This window comes from Aulonocara sp. 'chitande type north' Nkhata Bay, linkage group LG13, assembly GCF_057382095.1.
Source record: "Aulonocara sp. 'chitande type north' Nkhata Bay isolate Kocher_YH1m ecotype deep benthic linkage group LG13, A_spYH_male_GT1.1, whole genome shotgun sequence".
NCBI classification, from domain to species: Eukaryota; Metazoa; Chordata; class Actinopteri; order Cichliformes; family Cichlidae; genus Aulonocara; species Aulonocara sp. 'chitande type north' Nkhata Bay.
The window spans coordinates 20,353,490-20,372,580 of record NC_141356.1 but is presented as its reverse complement, the minus strand read 5'-3'; the positions used below and the strand labels follow the sequence as shown (position 1 = coordinate 20,372,580).

At 39.5% G+C, this 19,091-nt stretch overlaps 3 protein-coding genes across 6 annotated transcripts in view; 1 reads left to right on the top strand and 2 right to left on the bottom strand.

Moving 5' to 3' along the window:
* LOC147316003 (equilibrative nucleoside transporter 1-like) overlaps positions 1-3,400 on the bottom strand; it is a 42,896-nt gene extending 39,496 nt beyond the window's left edge. For 2 of the 4 annotated variants that reach the window (XM_086259112.1, XM_086259104.1), the window contains exon 1: positions 3,245-3,400. The gene's annotated coding sequence lies outside the window, so the exon portion shown is untranslated. The remainder of the gene's footprint in view (positions 1-3,244) is intronic. The other 2 variants (XM_086259109.1, XM_086259105.1) reach the window with 1 other exon arrangement.
* Positions 3,401-5,920: 2,520 nt separating this feature from the next.
* Positions 5,921-12,140, bottom strand: LOC147316002 (uncharacterized). The gene is made up of 2 exons (XM_086259101.1): positions 11,890-12,140; positions 5,921-10,491 (listed from the first exon to the last, which is right to left on the bottom strand). Exons 1-2 carry the CDS (start codon positions 12,068-12,070, stop codon positions 9,491-9,493), a joined length of 1,182 nt encoding a protein of 393 aa, XP_086115227.1. The 5' UTR covers positions 12,071-12,140; the 3' UTR covers positions 5,921-9,490.
* Positions 12,141-16,420: 4,280 nt separating this feature from the next.
* The window catches only part of adss2 (adenylosuccinate synthase 2), a 28,912-nt gene continuing 26,241 nt past the window's right edge, over positions 16,421-19,091 (top strand). Inside the window, exon 1 of the mRNA XM_086259100.1 lies at positions 16,421-16,679. Within this exon, the coding sequence (XP_086115226.1) occupies positions 16,518-16,679 (162 nt within the window). The 5' untranslated portion in view covers positions 16,421-16,517. The remainder of the gene's footprint in view (positions 16,680-19,091) is intronic.

The window sequence follows — 19,091 nt, the reverse complement described above, 5'->3', positions numbered from 1 at the left end:
TCACAAGATTGTCTATGTGAGGTTTAAAGGTCAGAGAATCATCAATTAAAAAGCCAAGATATTTATACGTATGCACCACTTCTATGAGGTTTCCCTCAAGAGTGGACACCAAGGGGACAGTTTGAGGAAATCTCTTGATGTTTGAAAACAACATTAGCTTTGTCTTTTCAGCATTGAGAACCAATTTCAGCTCCAGAAGTGTGTGCTGAACCACGTCAAAAGCTTTCTGAAAACAAACCTGAGATTATTTACTGATGAAACTTAATCAGACCACATTCCTGGGTATTTTCTGCAGAAATACGCTCAGGTTATTTGTAATCTCAGACTTCTTTATTTTTAGTGACTGTAGAAGCCCTCTCAGTTTAGTTCAGACACCCTCCTTTTGTCCCTTTTGTTTCTATAGTAAGTTAATCATAATATCCATCATGGAAGTCTGTATACATACTAACAGCTTTGTGAAGTTGTAGTTACATGTTAACCAGTACTTAACTAGTGATACACTGTTATCAATGCAGATGTTTAAAATAACTAGCTGACTGCAGTTTCACTTTTTCTGTTTCTTGCTTTTGTTTTTGTTGGTATTTACTTTGTGATAATGAACTAAATAAACCTTCTTTAGATGAGCACAACTAATTGTTTAAAGTCTTTCAGCACTTAATCATGCTTATTTTGAACATTTCACAAAGACAAAACTGCCCTAAAACATTTCAACAAACAACTGCTCTTGCTAATGGTAAAACAACACTGCAGAAAGCAGTGTCACCTGAGTATGTTAGCACACAAACTAGCACTACTTACAGTAGACTGTAAGTGAGATGCACAAGGTCAGCAACAATACTGAGGTTTTGGGTGTTTAAATGATCCACGGGTTCAAAGTGCGCAAAGAAAATATGCCCCACACCCTTACACTACAGGCACTAGCCTGAACCTTTGTTACATGCCAAGATGGATCCATACTTTCATGTTGCTTACACTAAATTCTGACTCAGCCGAATGTCGCAGCAGAAACTGGGACTCATTAGATCAACATCCTATTGTCTAATTTGTCTAATCTGTTTCAGAGATGCTCTTCTGCAGATCAGCAGCTTCTACAATACTCAGACCAACAACCATGCTACATTCACAGTCACTTAAATCCCCATTCTTGCTCATTCAGCAGATCATCTTGACCATGTCTACATGCCTAAATGCATTGTTGAACAAGTGTCCCTAACAAAATGACCATAAAGTGTACATTAAACAATAAGTAGACATCTGAAGCGGTTTGTGCCACCAAAGATGAAGAAAGGTTTGGAGGTAACCAAAGACACTGGGATCCTCCTCTGGGCCATGTCAAAGCAGGACAGGATTTCCTTTCCTTTGCATTTATTTCAACTGTTGTTTTCATGAAACTGTGAAGGACATTTCCTTCTATTTCACCAGTTAAATACATAAACAGATTGGTTTGTCTCTACAAAATAAAGTCAGTTGTGTTTAAGACCTTGATTCGGTTTTGGTTAGTCCACTGCATCATGTTACCCTGCTGCACACTCACACTACGTGCTGTTCCACCCCCGTCTGATTTTCAGATTGAACTTTCTAATTATAGCTGCATAATTGTCTCAGGGCATAACGTCCTGGTAGGAGATCAAAAAGAGAGAGCTGCAGAAAAGGACAGTAAACTGGGCTCAGTTAATAAGGTGCTGAAGGCCGGTTACAGAGCTAGTAGGGAGTTCAGCATCTTGCTCAAACTCACAATGATCCTCGGCTTCTGCAGTCTGTAATCTAATCACTTCTATCTATGTGCCTCTGTTACAAGAACAAGAGAAAACAATCAGGATGTCACATAGTTTTATTGTTTTCCTAATGAATAGGAAACTTAACAGATTTTGCAAACAAAGGCCCATTAACTAGTAAAGTGCTACTCACTGGGGTGTTGCTAAAGTGGGGACATGGGGTGGGGGTGGTTTCTTTTCCCCCTGGAATTTGATTGACATCCCCTCCCAGTTTCCCCCAGAATTGTTTTATCAAATCAGTGCAAGTGGGAAAAACTACAGGAGGGACGAGGAGGTCTGGATCCAGTGATCGGGTTCACTGCTTAAAGTACCACTCCCTAAACTCCATTACATTTCAGATGTCAGCCTAAAACTCTGTTCTACAACTGAGCAGAACAAAACATGCTTACAGTTGCAACCAGACTGCACTTTGTTGAATCTTGGCTGCTATGTTCTTATAGGTCAGCTGCATCTCCGAATGCATGGCTAAATTATGGAAACCGGTAATGTTTTTAAACCTCCGAAGGAGGAGGAGCAGGAATAGCTGACACCCGATGATGTTTTAGTGATGTTTATGGTTTTGTATGGTTTGGGGTTTTTAATAATCAGCATATAGGAAATGTAGTTCTCCTTTAATTGGCAAGTCTATAAAATAACTGAACATTAGGAGCGGCATGAGTTCACAAAGCTCTGCGGTCATCTTGCCTTTATCTTTTGTCAAGTTCAAATCCAAATATTTTCAGTTTCAGTGAGATAAGACTGAGAACAAATCAATTCTTCTAATGATCAACTACATTTTTGATGACTGTTTTCGAACTGAGAACATCAGCTCCAGTGAGGATGTAACCTGCTCCTCTTTACATGCACAGCTGTGTTCACTGCAGGAGAAAACCAACAGACCATATTATCACTGAGAGAATAGCAGCTTTCTCAAAGCCACAGGAGCGCTGATATGCAAGCAGCTTTAAAGGTGCAACACACTCCACCAACATTATAGCAAGCACACAGAGGACAGGGAGAGAGAGAGTCTGAAATGGTGTGTGAGCACTGAAAACACCAGCCAAATGTTCACATGATACAGTAGTGTTTTTAGATCAGTGGGGTCTATTCTCGGAGCTCTTTCATGTTATCTCCTGCTGCATAGAGTGTGTGTGTGAGTATTTGAAAGGAGGGATCTCCATTCTCACACTGCCACCTGCTGTGGCGCCTCAACTCAAACCGTGCACAAGTCTCAACCTCTGGCCTGCACCAACGTTGAGTCCAAACGAGTCATCTTTCAACTTCCTCTGCAGCTATCACAACAAAAACGCGGGGTTTGTGTGGACTGTTCCACAGCTATTCCGCCTCACATCAAAATTCGAGTACAGCTCTCTGCCCTCAGTCACGCGTCATCTGGCGCACTTTCAGCACCATGCGCAGCATTTGACCTTGTCACCGGTTCTGCTGGAGTTTCACCAGCTCGTCCCAAACAGACAGGAACACAGACTTACCTAATGCAACCAGCCTGCGATAACCTCACATTCGAGCAGCACGGAGCTTTGTGGGGAACAGCGTTGACGCGTTCATTCGTCTGTTTTCTCTCGTCTCATTCAGCCGCGAAATTAGACCCTGTTCGTGCAGCTGGCACACATAGATGGGCTACTGACTGCAGGGTGGGGGTGGCAGGCGAAAGGGATTTCTGTGACTGGTCTAGATTTCGTCAAATAGCGGGCCAGGGTTTTTACAAATAAGACACCAGATTATAATCCTTTTAAAACTACAACCAGAGCTTGATACTGGGTCAGAGAGAGAGAGGACACAGTTATCTAAGTATTCGTCCATGCATTTTGTCACCACAGTCTGTCTCACACTGTTGTGGACCAGCAGCCACCTACTCTTAACCATAAGAGTCTCATAAGAGTGTTAATTTATGCACTATTAATTGTATGCATCCTCCCAGGTCCCATGTATATCTTCTACATATACTGCAGCTGTCTGTGTTTAAAAGTAAACATGGCTCAAATCGTTGTAAAGACTTGGAAACAAATTAGATACACTATCAGTGAATATTTCGCAGGCATGTTCTGGATGAACATTTCGTGACTTTTTCATCGGGGAGTGCTGATAAGAAAATGCAACCCATATGGCATTATTTTCATTAAAAACACGGAGAGGTATTTATTGTTACAGAGTAGATGTTGCGAATCTGTAAGAAGTGAGAAATGTTTTAAGTAAATATTTTTTCAAAAAATAGCTTAAACCTGATATTTATGAGCGAAGTCCGGCGCAGAGATACGATTTCCCTTTCGGGATTAACTTGGTGATCGAGAAAGGAGGGTGTAATTTGAGAAATGTTTGCTTGAATTAGTGATGGTATATTCTGAAACTCACCAATAAATTAGAAGGAAATCATATTTATGGTTGGGTTTTTTTCTCACTTAATGTTGGATAAGAAATGTGCGCGCCTTCTGTGGATGCTTTACAGCACAGATGGTTTATTTTGTAACCCCGAATTCCATTTTTTATTCATGTTGCTGGTTTGTTATAAATAAAGTTACAGATGACAAACGAGGCTTTGCTTGATCCAGCTCTGTGCAGAGAGCTGGGACATGTGAGGAAACAGCTTCTACCCCCAGCTGCAGCATCATCATCAGTTATTCTTTCTTCTTTGGAGGTCCTTTCATCTCAAAGGGTCCAGCATCTGATTTATATATTGCGGGATTAGCAAAAGAAGGTAAAAAAGAAAAGAAAAAAAAAGGGGTAAATGTGTCATGTGGCCTGCTTCAAGGTTTTTCCACAAACTGTCTTTGAGTTTATGCCATTTAAAACATCAGCAGCAGGAGCGAGATGAGACCTGCAAAACAAAAACAGAATGGTCCACCAGTATTCAGATATTTACTCAGTGAACTCACAGAAATATCTGGTGTGCTATTCACGGTGCATTTTCACAAATATGTGAACATGATGCAACTTATTTCTATTTGCCAACACTTATTAGTGTGACTATGCATGCATGTTTTATTTCACACGTTTGCTGTCCTCCTCCACACCAAACCCAACCTAACAGTGGGCGATCGTGTGTGAGGCAGAGCACATCTCTCCTCATCCACAACTGGATTCCCCTTAAATGTTCGTCCTGTGTGTTTCCTTCATTGGACGGGATGGAGAGTAACTCACTGACCCTGTTATGCAACCCTGGGTTTGTAAAATTCCTGATCATGGCTGAATCCCAGCTCAATTCAAAGTCTTATTACTATACTCAGTGCACAATACTACTTCTCAGATACCCTGCAGACACACACACAAACACACACACTGAGAAAAGCATAACCCTTCTTCTCATGAGCTCAACTGTGAGACACGTCCTGACCCACATAAGGAAAATTCCTCCAATTCCCTTGCGTAAGTTTCACATAATTTAAATCGCAGGAGATTAACCACTTGACTGTTTTTTTTTCTCAACAAGGTATGGGAGGATTATATCAAATAACCTTAGTTAGGATCAAACACTGCTGCTATATAGAGACTATACACTCTTACTTACTGTAGCTCAGACTGTCTATAATGAAGTAGTGGTTGAAGCACATCAAGCCACGTCAGGGAACTGTAAACAAATTATCTGGTGAGGTTTGAGCCACTGAGTCCCCATTTGGGCTGGACATGAACAGACATGTGGGAAATAGTGTCCAAGGATCCAGTGGTGTCTGCTGATGATCCCGTGTCTTTGTGGGTGGTTGCATAACCAGATTAGGGCAGTTAGTTTTAGGCTCTGGGGTCACTGGGGCCTGATTATGCTCTTTAGCTTTTTCAATCTGAATCGCCTGAAGCAGCTTCCCAAACACTGAGATTCCTGAATGTGCTGCTGTTCTGTGTGAAACTTTTAGGCCACATGGAAGAGATTCTCGGGAAAGGCCTAAAAAAAGGCTTAACAAGTTCCTGAACAAGTCATAGATGATGGCGAATGTAGCTTTCCAGCTGCTGTTCTCAAGAGTGAGTGATTAAAATTGAAAAATGAAAGCTCTAGAAAAAATATAAACCATGACAGAAAAAACATTTGAGGAGTAAATACCAAGTTTAATAAAGGTTTTGAAATCAATGCATGAACAGAGTTCATTTAGTTGACTAAGATGTGCTACATGTCATGATTAAGCAGGATTGTGAGGCAAGCTTAAATACAACAATTCAAAAATCAACTACTGGAGGTGGGAAAATATATTTTCTTACACCGACTGAGACGTTGGATAGATAAATAAAGGTTCTTGCAGTACCACCTAGTGGTGAATTATTTTCTTCTCAGGCTGGACAGAGGTATGCAAAAAGTAAAGTGGGTAAACGCTTCAGGGTAAACTCCATTATTAACCAATCAAAACACACACAAGACACTGCACAGCACACTCTCTGTGTTGTAAACTGGAGGTCATATATATCACTCAGTCTAAAAAATAAAGGACTTTTTCTTTGTAACTGAACTGAATTATTTTGTCAGTTTGCACTATGCATGTGCACATCCTGAATTAATCAGTGATAACTTCTCTTGTAAATGTAAAACTAGTTAGCCTAGAAAAATGAGAGCACATGAGTACTAGCTACACTCATGGCTCACTGGATATTTTTTGCGTTTTGTTGCAGTTTCAGCCAGTCTGGCGCCTTGGTCACTTAAACCAACTTTGTTCCTCAGCTTTAACTTCAACAGGTTGTTTTGATTATATCTTCATGTCTAAATGCATTGAGTTGCTGCCATGTGGCTGATTAGATATTTGTGTTAATGAGCAGCTGAACAGGTGTACCTATTGCACAATGATATAATTCACTCCCAAATTTCCCAACCTGCGCTCAGTGTACAAACATTCACTCGTGTGCAGACTGTTTCGATGGTTTTGGATCTATTCCCTGGGTCCTTGTGTTTATCTTCTGATTTCTGTTTACTTTGTTCTGGACTTTGTTATTTTATTGGACTTATTTCAGCATTAATGCTTGTTTTTTTTCATCAATCATTCTATCTCTGGTGTCCTGCTTTTGGCTTCTCTTGTCCACATAATTGATGATAATTCCAGCTCTTCTTTTACTTTTTAAAATCTGTTTTTAAAACTGTGTTTTGTCACGTTGACCTCTGTGCATATTTGAATGAATGGTGCTGTAAAAATGACAATGTAGTTTCCCACTGTAAGCAAACACACTTCTAGAGAGAAGCAATCATCTTGAAAATAAACACTCTTATTCATTAGACTGTAGTAGTCCATGATAATTCACCACTACAGCACACTGTGGAGGTTATATTTCCAAACTGACATCTGAAGATTGTTCACTTTCAGAGTTACATTCAGATACTCTTGAACTCATCTACAGCATGAAGGCAAAACATGTCTGGATGGAGAAACAACCAGTGAACTTTTACATCCAGAGATTCTCTGCAGGTACATGAGGTCATGTGACCAGAGCCTGCTGGCTGTGCATCACACAGACTCCCCAAGAGCTCTCGCCCAGTGTGAAGTTAGTGACAAACTTGTGATGAATGTAAAACATCTAGCTGGTAAAGAAAAGTGTCCTTTTGAGACCAAAAAAAGAACTGAAAAAGAAACAGAGGAACAGAAACCAAAAAAAGAAAAGATTTGCTATGTAGATGTTTTTTAAACTTTTAAGCTGATTCTGAATTTCTTCCGTTAGTAGAAAAAAAACAATTCAGCACTCGTGGTCCATCTTTACATAGAAATATAGCTCAGCGTACGCACTAATGCACTAATCAAGTATAACCAAACCCTCATTATTATTTTTTTTAGTGATGGGAAGCACAGAAAAATATGACTCTGCATGTATGCAAATCTTCATTTCTAGAAAAATAAATCAGTAGTGATGAACGAATGCTTGAAACTGAGCTACTTTCATCTGTAATAAGAACCTACTGCTTTGAATTAGTTGAAATGTGACCAACTGTGGTCTTTGCAGACCACAGAAGAACATTATACAGACACAAATCATTTTCATTCCATCATTTCTATCTATTTGTTCCTAATGACGTGACAATGCAGCTTTGTTGTGTGTTATTGCTTTTTAAAAATATAAATGTTTTGGGGTTGCAGGTGAATCGTGTCTGCAGTGGTGAAGAGAGAGCTCACTATGAAGCTGTCCATTTATAGGCTCATATATATTCTGACCCTCAGCTTTGGCGATGAGCTCTGGGTTGTGACTGAAAAATTAAATTGTTGATGTATGCAGACATGAGCTCATTGTCAAGAATGTCTAGGCTCTCCCTTACAGATAGAGATGTCTTCACATTGTTTGGGTATCCAACCAGAAGGCCTCCTGGACAGCCCTTAAATATGGGCAAGTTCTAGGAGGACTGAACCTGATAGGTTATCACACAAACATGTCATATATGTTTACTGGAGTTTGCATGTTCTCCCAGTGTTTGTGCTGGGATAGGCTCCCGCCTCCCCACGACCCTGAATTGGATAAGTGGAAGAGAACGGACGAATGGATATTATTTGGCTATTATAATTGCTCTTAACAGTAAATTATTCTTGGTGTACCCAAAGATCACAGGAAGTACATATGTGAAAAAATGTCAGTGGGATGATTAGTAGGAAAATTACTTTTAATAATAAAGGTTATAATTAATGAATCACAGAGCAGAAGAGATCTGGTTGATGAAGAGGTCGGCACACGGCTCTGAAAGTGTGACAGTGTTTTAAGTTTGCATGACCAGGCGAGCTGCAGCTGTACCAGAGAGCACATCTGCTGAACATCTGCTTACTTGAAAAATAAGAGTGGAAAAGGGCACTGTGTCCCACTTTGCTCTTTCTGAGTAAAATAAACTGATGATTTAACACCAATCAGATTCTGTTGTATAAAAGCAATCATTACAAGCTGGACGTTATCGGCAATGTTATTGCTCAAAGTGGGGATCAGAGGTCATGTCAACAGTAAAGAGAAACATAGTGTGAAGCTCAGAGCCTGCGCTCATCAAACTGTTAAAATACTTTTCCTTCACTTTACTTTTTAGCTGGTTACACTGCTTAAATTTAAAAGAGGTTTGCAGCTTTCTTTAGCACTTTTCATGCATCTTATAACGATGTTATAAACAAACACTTTTATTTAAAACCCAAGTTAAGAATTCATTTTCTGCTCCACTTTGGTTTTCTATAACACATCTTTCAGTGACATGTGATTTTTATTAAAGAAAATGAATCAGATACATCAGAACATACAGACGATTAATCACAGTGTCACCTGATAGCAGCTATTAAAGAGAAACTACAAAACAACAAAGTGTTAACTTCCAGAGGAAAACCTTCCTTAAAAATGTATTTTAGGGGAAGTCATCGGACATTTTAAAGTGCTTTATTTAGTTTTGAGATTTAACTGGTGATTCTATACATGCAGCATCAAATTTCAAGTTAATTTAGTTCATGCTTCAATTGATTTCTCAAAATAATAACCTGCTGCTGAGTGCAGAGACTTGTTTTTACAAGGGTGCTGCTCAGAGGACCTAAAAACATGTTTTTCAGGCAGTGGATGAACTGGAGGGCTGCACCGAGGCCCAGAATAGAATAAATAAGGATTATTTTGAACTGTGAATCATGCAATGCCCAAGAACAAAAACATGGAGCTAAAAATAATTGAATTAGACCCACTTTAAATGTTACTGACATTTTGCTTTAAGCATCTTTATAATGGGTCTTCTTGCTCTTTACAGCAAAGTTTGGCGTCTCTGTTGAACATTTTTCATTATTAAATATGAGCCCAGGGGGATGAATGAGTCAATATTTCTGAGTGTGAGTCCCCAGGTGATATTTCAAGTGTGCACTCTGTAGAAACCCTCTGCCACAGATACCACAGCGGTGAGGCCTCTCGCCTGTGTGGCTTCTCATGTGCTTCCTCAGGTGTCCGCTGTGGGTGAAACTTTTGCAACAAAAGGAGCAGCAGAAAGGCTTCTCGCCCGTGTGAATCCTCATATGTATCTTTAAATCCCCTTTGCGGCTGCACTCTTTCCCACACACGTGGCAACGATGCAGTTTCACCCCGGCGTGGCTCGCCATGTGCTCGGTCAGTGCGGTCGTGCTGTTGCACTGCTTACCGCACATGTGGCAACATTTTGAGCCCTTGTGCGATTTGAGGTGCATGTTAAGGCTTTCGGTGGATTCAAACATCTTTCCACACACGGCACAGATGGCACCTGCGTCTGCTGAATGCACGTGGAAAGCATGATTTATCAGGTGATGGCTGGAGGAAAATGATTTATTGCACAAATGGCAATGATAGTCAGGTGCAGCAGAGTTAAAATGAGGTAACTCAGTGGATTCTCTGAAAGTGCTAAAGGGCGCCTGGGTTTGTTCTGATGAAAAACTAGCAGCAGGTCTTTCGCTTTCCCTTCCGTCCTGGACGCTTTCACTTTGGGCTAGAGTTTGTGAAGAAGATGTCAATGTGAGAGGCAAAATGAACTGCACAGTTCTGGTTTCCTGCTCCTCCAGAAACTCCTCATCACGTTCACAGTTTTGCACTTCAGGCTGCAGAGACGGTTTCGTGTCCTCTAGCTCATTTTCCTCCCAAACAGAAGAGTGAGGTGGATATGAGGCATCAGCATCATGAAACTCTTCGGCCTGTTTTTCATCTTGCTCCTGACCAGCCCAGAGTTCGCTGTCTTCCTCTTTAATATGTTGAGGCTCTGCATTGCCCTTATGGACGCTGATGCTCGGTGTGCGCTCACATGGCTCCTGCTCAGGCGGTGACTCCTCTTTACAAACAGACAACTGAAGAACATCTGAAAAAGAAAATGTAATCTTTCTTTTACTACTTTATTACTATAAACAAGGATTAACAATCATGTTTGTTACTCTCAAAAGGTCCTTTAAAAGCTTTCAGATGATCAAATACAAATGAATTAAAACCTTATCATTTACTGATAAAAAGCAGATATCAGCAGTTTGCTGGTCTGGAGCATTCAGGTGTGTGTTAACACAATACTACAATCTTCCCAGGAGTGGACGTTCACCCCAACTCACCCCCTGAAGCTGAAAGAAACCCAAGAGCTACATCTCAGGCTCTATAGGAGAAAGCCTCAGCAGAGCTTAGAGCAAACCCCACGACTTCTGACACAATGTCATGCCGACTGTTGGTGGTGGAGGGGTAATGATTTAAAGCTTGTTTTGCAGCCACAGGTCCTGGGCACCTTGCAAACGAACACTTCTTTGTCCTAAAGTATCCTAGAGACAAATGTGTGGCCATCTGTTTGACAGCTGAAGCTTGGCTGAAAATGGGTCATGTAACAGAACGCATTGCCAAGCACAGCAGCAAATCTCCACCAGAAGGGCTGAAAAAGAAAAGATTCAAGATGTTGCAGTGGCGCAATCAAAGTCCAGACTTCATCTGACTGAAATGCTGTGGTGGAACCTTAAGAGAGCTGTGTGTAAACAAATGCCCAGAAACCTCAATGAACTGAAGCAATGTTGGACAGTGGGACAAAATTTCTCTACAATGATGAGAGAGATGTATAGTTGTACAGAAAGCGATTATTTCAAGTCACTGCAGCTAAAAATGGTTCCATAACCTACTGAATGATGTGGGTGCAGTGAATCAACTTTTTCACATGAGAGTATGAGGTCTTGAATAATCAGGCCCCAACACGGTGACCACAACAACACCTCATAGTACCTTATTATTCAAACAGTGCACGTTATTCTCAGACTGCAGGCTTACTTGCACTTCCTAGAGTTTTTAAAAGTAGAATGGGAGGCTGGGCCTTCAACTATCAGGACCATCTGCTGTGGACCCAGCTCCCACTTTGGCTTCAGGAGACCGATACCCTCTCTACTTTTAAGATCACAATAGAAACTTGACATTTTGATAAAGTTCATAGTTAGTGCTGGATCAGGTGGCCCCAAACCATACCTTAGTTACTACTAAGTAAATACTTAATGCTTGACTATTATTTTTTCACAACATTTCAAAATTCCTCATTCAGGAAAATCAGAAATAATATGAGTTTTAGACTGTCTTCCAGTCAGTTGCTGGAGCACAAATTAAAGTGTTAAATAAAATTAAACACACTTCACAAATTACGTTGCAGAAAATAAACTTCGTCTGCAAGGTTACATTTTAGGTTAATAATTCCAGTCTAGTCGGACACCCACAGATAAGTAAAAAATAAGACCCCACAGACCTCTTTTCTGGTTTGTCATGAACTCCAGCAGCAGACCTCTGAGTCGCTCGATCTCCTGCTGGGAGCTGCTCGCTTCTTCCTCATATTTTTCTATCGTCCTCTCAAACACCTGAAATATTTCCTCCGCGGCGGCTGTCAGGCGCTCGGTCACGAAGGCCCTGAGAAGAAGCGGTGAAGACATTTTAGAATACGTGTTACTCTAGAAGCACGGGAAGAGGTTTAAAAGACAGCGGGGGTTGCGCTAGCTAGAAGCTACGGAAGCAGAAGTAAACAAAGTACCGAGAGGAAGAGCGCTGACAGCACCCACAAATCAGACAGGTGCTGCCCTCTGGTGGACACCAGCGAAACTGCTCGGAAACCTTTAACTGGGCATGTTCTATGCAAGGTGATTAGACTTGATGATTTTATAAAAATTATAGTTAACTCAATTAACTACCCTCTGCACCATAAAATAAATATTTAGCTTTCAGTTGCAGGAAGTCTTCATTCTCCTGTTGCTGCTTAACTGCTCACCTCAGCATCCTGTGCTTGGCCTGTCTCCTCCAGCACATTTTAGTGCATCATTTGTATTTGTATTCTGCTATTTTATGTTATTATTATTATGATTATTATGATTATTATGATTATTATGATTATTATGATTATTATTATTATTATTATTATTATTATTATTATTATTATTATTATTTTGTTGTTTTATTTTACTTCACAAATGTGTTTGATTTGTTGTGTATTTTTTACTTTTAAGCTCCTTTATTTACTTTATTTATTATAAACATAGCTCTTTCATAGTGAGTATTTGTTTTTTTCTTTTTAAGCTATTTTGATTGACTATATTGTATTTAACTGTGGAACTTAATTGGCACTAACACAGACATCTCACATTTTTTAATAAATTAAGTATATCTTTATAAAACTAAAAGAATCAAATAAAAATGTAAGCATGTCTTTAATATTATTTTTTGTTATTTTCACATTGAACACAAACCCTCATTCTCATTTACTCAGAAATTGTTGAAAACTCCTGCTAAAACCGGGCAAAGACCCTGTATACCCCTTAAGCTATCGTCCAATATCCCTTATAAATGTAAACCTTAAAATAATCTGCAAAGTGCTTTTAAAGAGATTAGAGAAAATAACCCCCCTCTTAATTCATCCTGACCAAACTGGTTTCATAAAGGCACTCATCTCATGAGTAGGCACTCATCAACAAATACACGTAGATTACTTAATTTGATTGACTACTCATGCAGTAAAAACATCGAAACTACAATATTATCTCTAGATGCAGGAAAGGCGTTTGACAGAGTTAACTGGAAATTTTTATTTGCAACTTTACACAAATTTGGTAATCAGTCTTTATGCAGTTGATGTGTTACTTTTTCTGGGGTATTTGCATTGATAAACTCTTTTGCAAGAGTATCAGATTATTCAATTAACTGGTCAAAATCTTCAGTCCTTCCGATTAATTGCTCCTTCCTAAATTCTTCTTCTACACCACTGCAATCGGGAAATATAAAATATTTAGGTCATAATGTTTCTCCCAAGCTTGCAGATTTAACTAAATTAAACCATATCCCACTTTTAAAGTAAGTTGCTGGATGGAAATGTCTACCCATATCACTCAGGGGAAGGGTTGCCGCTATAAAAATGATGGTCTTACCAAAAATAAATTATTTATTCTCAATGATCCCAACTAAACCACCACAAGATTGGTTCAGATCTCTAGATTTGTATATGTCTAAATTCCTTTGGGAAGATAAACCACCACATATAAGCTTAAAAACACTACAAAAGACCAACAATAAAGGAGGATTCGATCTACCTAACTTTCAGGCTTCAATTTATCTCAGTATGGCTAAAACATACCTTCTTAGACGACCTTGGCTAGATGTAGAACAAGCACTTATAATAATCTAGAGATTTCAGACCTACCATTTATCAGCTCAAACATCCAACGACATGAATGCTTTAAAAGCGTCAACATCAGCTCTTCTCTGACAGCATGGTGGGAGTTTCTAAAATTGATGGAGTCTTCATTAATCCCATGCAAACGTACACCTATCTGGAACAACCCTGACATATTACAAAACAATAATATGATAAACTTGTCAGATTGGAGTGGTAAAGGACTCAAATACTTAGAACATATATTAGAGGAACAGAATTTATTCCATTTGACAGACTAGTTACACAATATGGGATCAACAAGAAAAGATTTTTAGAATATCAACAAATTAAATCCATAGTAAAAAAGAAATTTAAACCGGGTCAAGTTGAACTACAAACACCATCAAGTGTGGTTCAATTTCTTACTTATAAAACCCCCAAATTACTTTCCAAAATATACAGATTGCTTTCTGTAACACTTTGTATTCAATTAATTCAATACAAAATATTACATAGAGTACACTATACAGGTCATCGGATGATTTCTGTGGGTGCTCCGTCTCCAGGCTGGGGCTCTGGCTGGACCTTGGGGGCTTGGGTCCTGGTTGGTGTGTCACCGAGGTTGTGTGCGGGTGGGTGCATGGGGGCTCAGCCCTGGTGCGGGGTGCCTCTGGTGCATCAAAGTTGAAAAGCATGAAGCAATAAAATGAAAATGTATAAAATCAAATGTTTAGTTAGGGAAATATGCTAAAATATAAATCAAATGCATGTAAGTCAAGTAAATTTCATGTCCCCAGATTCTATTAATTTAGATTTATTGTATCACTTCTTTGTATTTTTGACTACCACATCATCCTATTTGTTGCTGGTATTTGTCAGCAGGTAGGAACTTGAAAGATTTATGCCAGCCTGACTAGAGGACTCATCCAGTGAGTCTCGATTAATAAATTAATAAATCCATATTGTTGTTTCATTTCATAAACCAAAAACCTTTGTAGCATTAATTTATAACTGACTCCACAGAGTCTGAGTCGTGACCTGGGCCCACTGCTCCCACACTGTGCTCTCCTGTCTACCCACTTGACCATCTGTCCCACGCTGAGCTCAAAGGAAACAAAAGGGACATGATGTAAGCTGTACCTGGCACCGCTGATGTCCATCTGCAGCAGGTAAACAGTTAGACTTTGTATGTAACACTTGTCTAAAAATACTAGGCAAATTGCAGACATACTTTTATATTGTTTTATTTTAGGTTTCTTTTCACTGCTGAGCCTTTGTCAAGGAAACAGTTTCAACCAATCCAGTAATGCTCCAGGGATATTGGCCTTGCATGCATTATGATCACCAGCAGAGGGAGCTGAATAATAAGAAATATATCTCATATGCAGTACAACAAGACTGCGCGTAAGTATGTTTTAACTTGGTTTTAATGAAAAGCTTGCTCCTGTTTCTGTTCATTTCACTCCTTGACTAGCAGGACTGTAGTCTGCAGAATATTTGCTTACAGTCAGATTCTGAAAACTTTAAAGGCTCAATACTGCACATGCAGTATTGAGGTTCGACTTATTCCACTGTGGTTTGAAGCTGCAGCTGCAGAGGTCCTTGTGGGTTTTCAATCCAAACTTCTGTATCTTAATTGCGATTTCAGACTCATGCACAGAGTGTACCGCTAACTCAAACAGCCTTCATGTCTAATATGTAAGTTCATGTATTCGATCACAGATTAAAGACGAGAGGTTATCAGCTCACTGACTTGCACTCTCTGGTGAAATGTGATCTGTCATGATTTATTTGATGGCCACTGTGGCATAATGTGGAGTAACCTGCAAATAAAGCTGTTATGTTATTACAATTAAACACCAACAATGATAATAATAAGTTTAATAAAGTGCTTCCCATTAAACTCATAATTATTTAGACACGTACTTTATGCATCCAGCGCAAGTATTTCTCCAGCTTTTATTGAGAAAATGAAATTAGTCTTTACCAAAATAGTAATAAGTGTGTTATTAACTGTTAAACTCCCTCATATATTAGCCTCCAGGCAATCAAAACATGCATATATTTATTAAGAGGAAACATTTAATCTTTTCTAAATCTAAGAATCTACTGGAATTTTTGAAATTACTTAAAGAACATATTTTTTCTTTATTTTTCCTTTCTTTCTTTCTTTCTTTCTTTCTTTCTTTCTTTCTTTCTTTCTTTCTTTCTTTCTTTCTTTCTTTCTTTCTTTCTTTCTTTCTTTCTTTCTTTCTTTCTTTCTTTCTGTTTAAACTTCCATCAAGCAGACAAACAAATATAGGAATATTAACATTGTGCAAGCTCAGAAAGTTTGCTATAGGAAAGAATAATAAAGTACTAAATTTAACCATCTCCTAGTATAATAGTACCAATAAGTAATTTCAATTGTTTGTTTGTTCTTTTTAAATCAAAGTGTGATAATAATGAGTCGTACTTAGGTAGAACAAACATAAAAACAAATAAATAATTAAAATACGATAAAACGGGGAATATTATTATCTCAGAAGAATGTTGTGCTTTTCTTTGTCTAGAAACAGAAGCTGCACAAAAAGAAACGTTTTGCTCATTGACGAAACTGAATTTTATTGTGAAAGGACTGGGAAGAAGAATTTTTCGCACATGCGTAGAATAAGCCAGGTTTCCGGTTCGGCTCAGTTGCTGGTAGTTCCTCCAGTCTAGGTCGGTGAGGAGTGGAGACAGCCAGGTACCGAGCTGAAATGTCGGACAGCGGGAGTCAGGAAGCCCCGAAAACACGGATACCCAGGCCGACGGTTGGCAACAAAGTGACCGTGGTACTCGGCGCTCAGTGGGGCGATGAGGGGAAGGGGAAAGTTGTGGATCTGCTGGCACAGGACGCGGACATGGTGTGCAGATGCCAGGTACGTTAGGTGAGCTCTGTCGTCAGGAGAGAGTCCGCAGGTAACTGCTGCTCGTTAGCTGAAACACCCGCCTCTCTGATGTTCTGCCGCATTCTTTATGAAAACCTACTGTCAGCTTCCGACTTCCAGCCACTCAGTGGGAGCTGTCACGCCACGGAAATATTGCGCGAATCATGCAAATACAAATCTGCACGAACTCGACAGTAATACATTCAGCTCCTTTTATACAGCACCTCTGTTTCGTGCCGGGCTTCACCCGTACTGTCCCGAACTACCAATACCCAACATAACAGGTGCGATTTCACCAATTTCACACCTCGTGAAAGTGGTTAGCACCGGAAAAAGCGGGGTCTTCCTCCCCCTTTTTTCTGTCATCCTCACAAGACCGTGTGAATTGAATCCAACAAGCCAGCGACTATTTCCTGGCTGACGAACATCCCAGGCAGGCTGGCTCTCTGTGTTTTTGCTAAAGTCACCTTGAATTCCTGCTAGCTGCCTAGCTCCCCAAACACCTGTAAAGCTGTGGTGACTTCATGTGCACACGTAAAACAGATACCTAGAGCTGGTTATTTAAAGAGAGAAGGCGCAAAACAGCGGCTATCCTCGGTTTGTGTTTATTCTCGCCGAGCTCTTCATTAATGCTTGTGTCTTGGCGGTATTGGCACAATTAAAGTTATCTTAAGGCATTTTCTTCTTCTTTCTTTTCTTCTTTTAAATCTTAATTGCTGTTGGCCTCAAAATTGACCCGTGTTGACATTTGACAGCGTTTCAAACGTCACCCAAAATACACAAAAATATAAACTTTAAAAATGTGCAGGTACTACAAACTCTAACACACTGATGCTGTTGGAGTCAAACTAGAGAATCTTGAAACTCTGAAGTTGTACATGCCATGTCTCTGTGTATGTTTTTATGGGACAGTGGTGACATGCGATCTATCTGTGCACCTGCTGGTCTCTAAAGTGTCATGGGAGGAATTGCTAAACAGTGCAATAGTAAAACAGCACAGGAGGGATGTGTATGGGGGCACAAAAGGAATAGAGGTCATACAGAGGTCAAAGGTTTCCTTGAGAGAGGGTACCTCAGTGCCACGGTGGAAAAGTGGGTAATGGTGTTGCTTCACATAAAGAAGGTTCCTGGTACCAAGCCTGTCTGCGTGCAGTTTGCCTATACGAGTACTCCTTTTCCTTGTACAATCCTACGACACACATTGGTGAATTGATCATAGATGTGAGTTGCAAAAAGTGCTTGAAGTTTACAGTACTGTATGAATATGTGGTTACAGTGTAACTTGCAATTAAAGGCACTTTGAGTGGTCAGTAAGGTTATTTTTCCTCCAAAAACAAGTGTTGTAAAACCTAAAGAATGCCCTCTTCCTGCTTTCTGAAGCATTAATTAAGGATTACTAATTGATTACTAATAATCAGCATTTGTTGTAGACACTTACTTTACCTCATAATAAGTGACGCACTTCAATTCTTTTTATATGAGGACTTTATATACACTCCACAATGCTTTTGTATGTTTTATACAAAAGCATTTTAGAGCCATGTTTATACAAATTCAAAAGTAGATGGAGAGACTGGCATAAGGACTGTTTTCAATACTTGGATAAAAATCCTTTGCGGTCAATGACTGCCTGAAGTGTAGAAACCATGGACGTCACCAAATGCTGCGTGTCCTCCCCTGAGATGCTCTGCCAGACCTTAACTGCAGCCAGCTTCAGCTGCTGCTTGTTTGTTTGCTCTCTTGGGTTGAGATCAAGTGACTGACTATGCCATTGAAGAATATCCCCTTTCTTTGCCTTGTACGGTTTCTTTTAAAGCATGCTTTATTTACATTGCTCATTTGCTCTGTGAAGCGTTGCCTGGTCAGTTTTGCAACATGGAGATTTGGGTGAATCTCCATGTTATAAGGAATATTGACGTGACACTTATGGTCCTCTGTAAGCATTACCACGATGGTCACAGAGTGGCACAGCTTGCTTTTAGAGAGATTTTAGTGTTTTAGCTTTTTTAAAACCTGTTAACTGCATAGACAATGGCTAGAGCCACTCATTGGTTCTTTTGACCATCTTTTGAAGCCAGACATGACAATTGAGGCCTGACGGTGACACAGAGGACACTAATTTCAAAATTCAAATTCAAATTTTTATTTGTCACGTACACAGTCATACACAGTACGATATGTAGTGAAATGCTTGGACAACTGCTCGTGACCTAAAGAAAACAAAAAAGGAAAAGGCTATGAATAAGATAGGAAATAAATATGAAAAATTAAAAAGGGTAAATTTAACTACGAAGGAATAAAATATAAATTAAGGTTAAAAATGAAATAACTGTACAACACACTGGGAAAGAATAAGATAAAATATATAAATTAAATTGAAAATAAAATAACAAAATACACAAT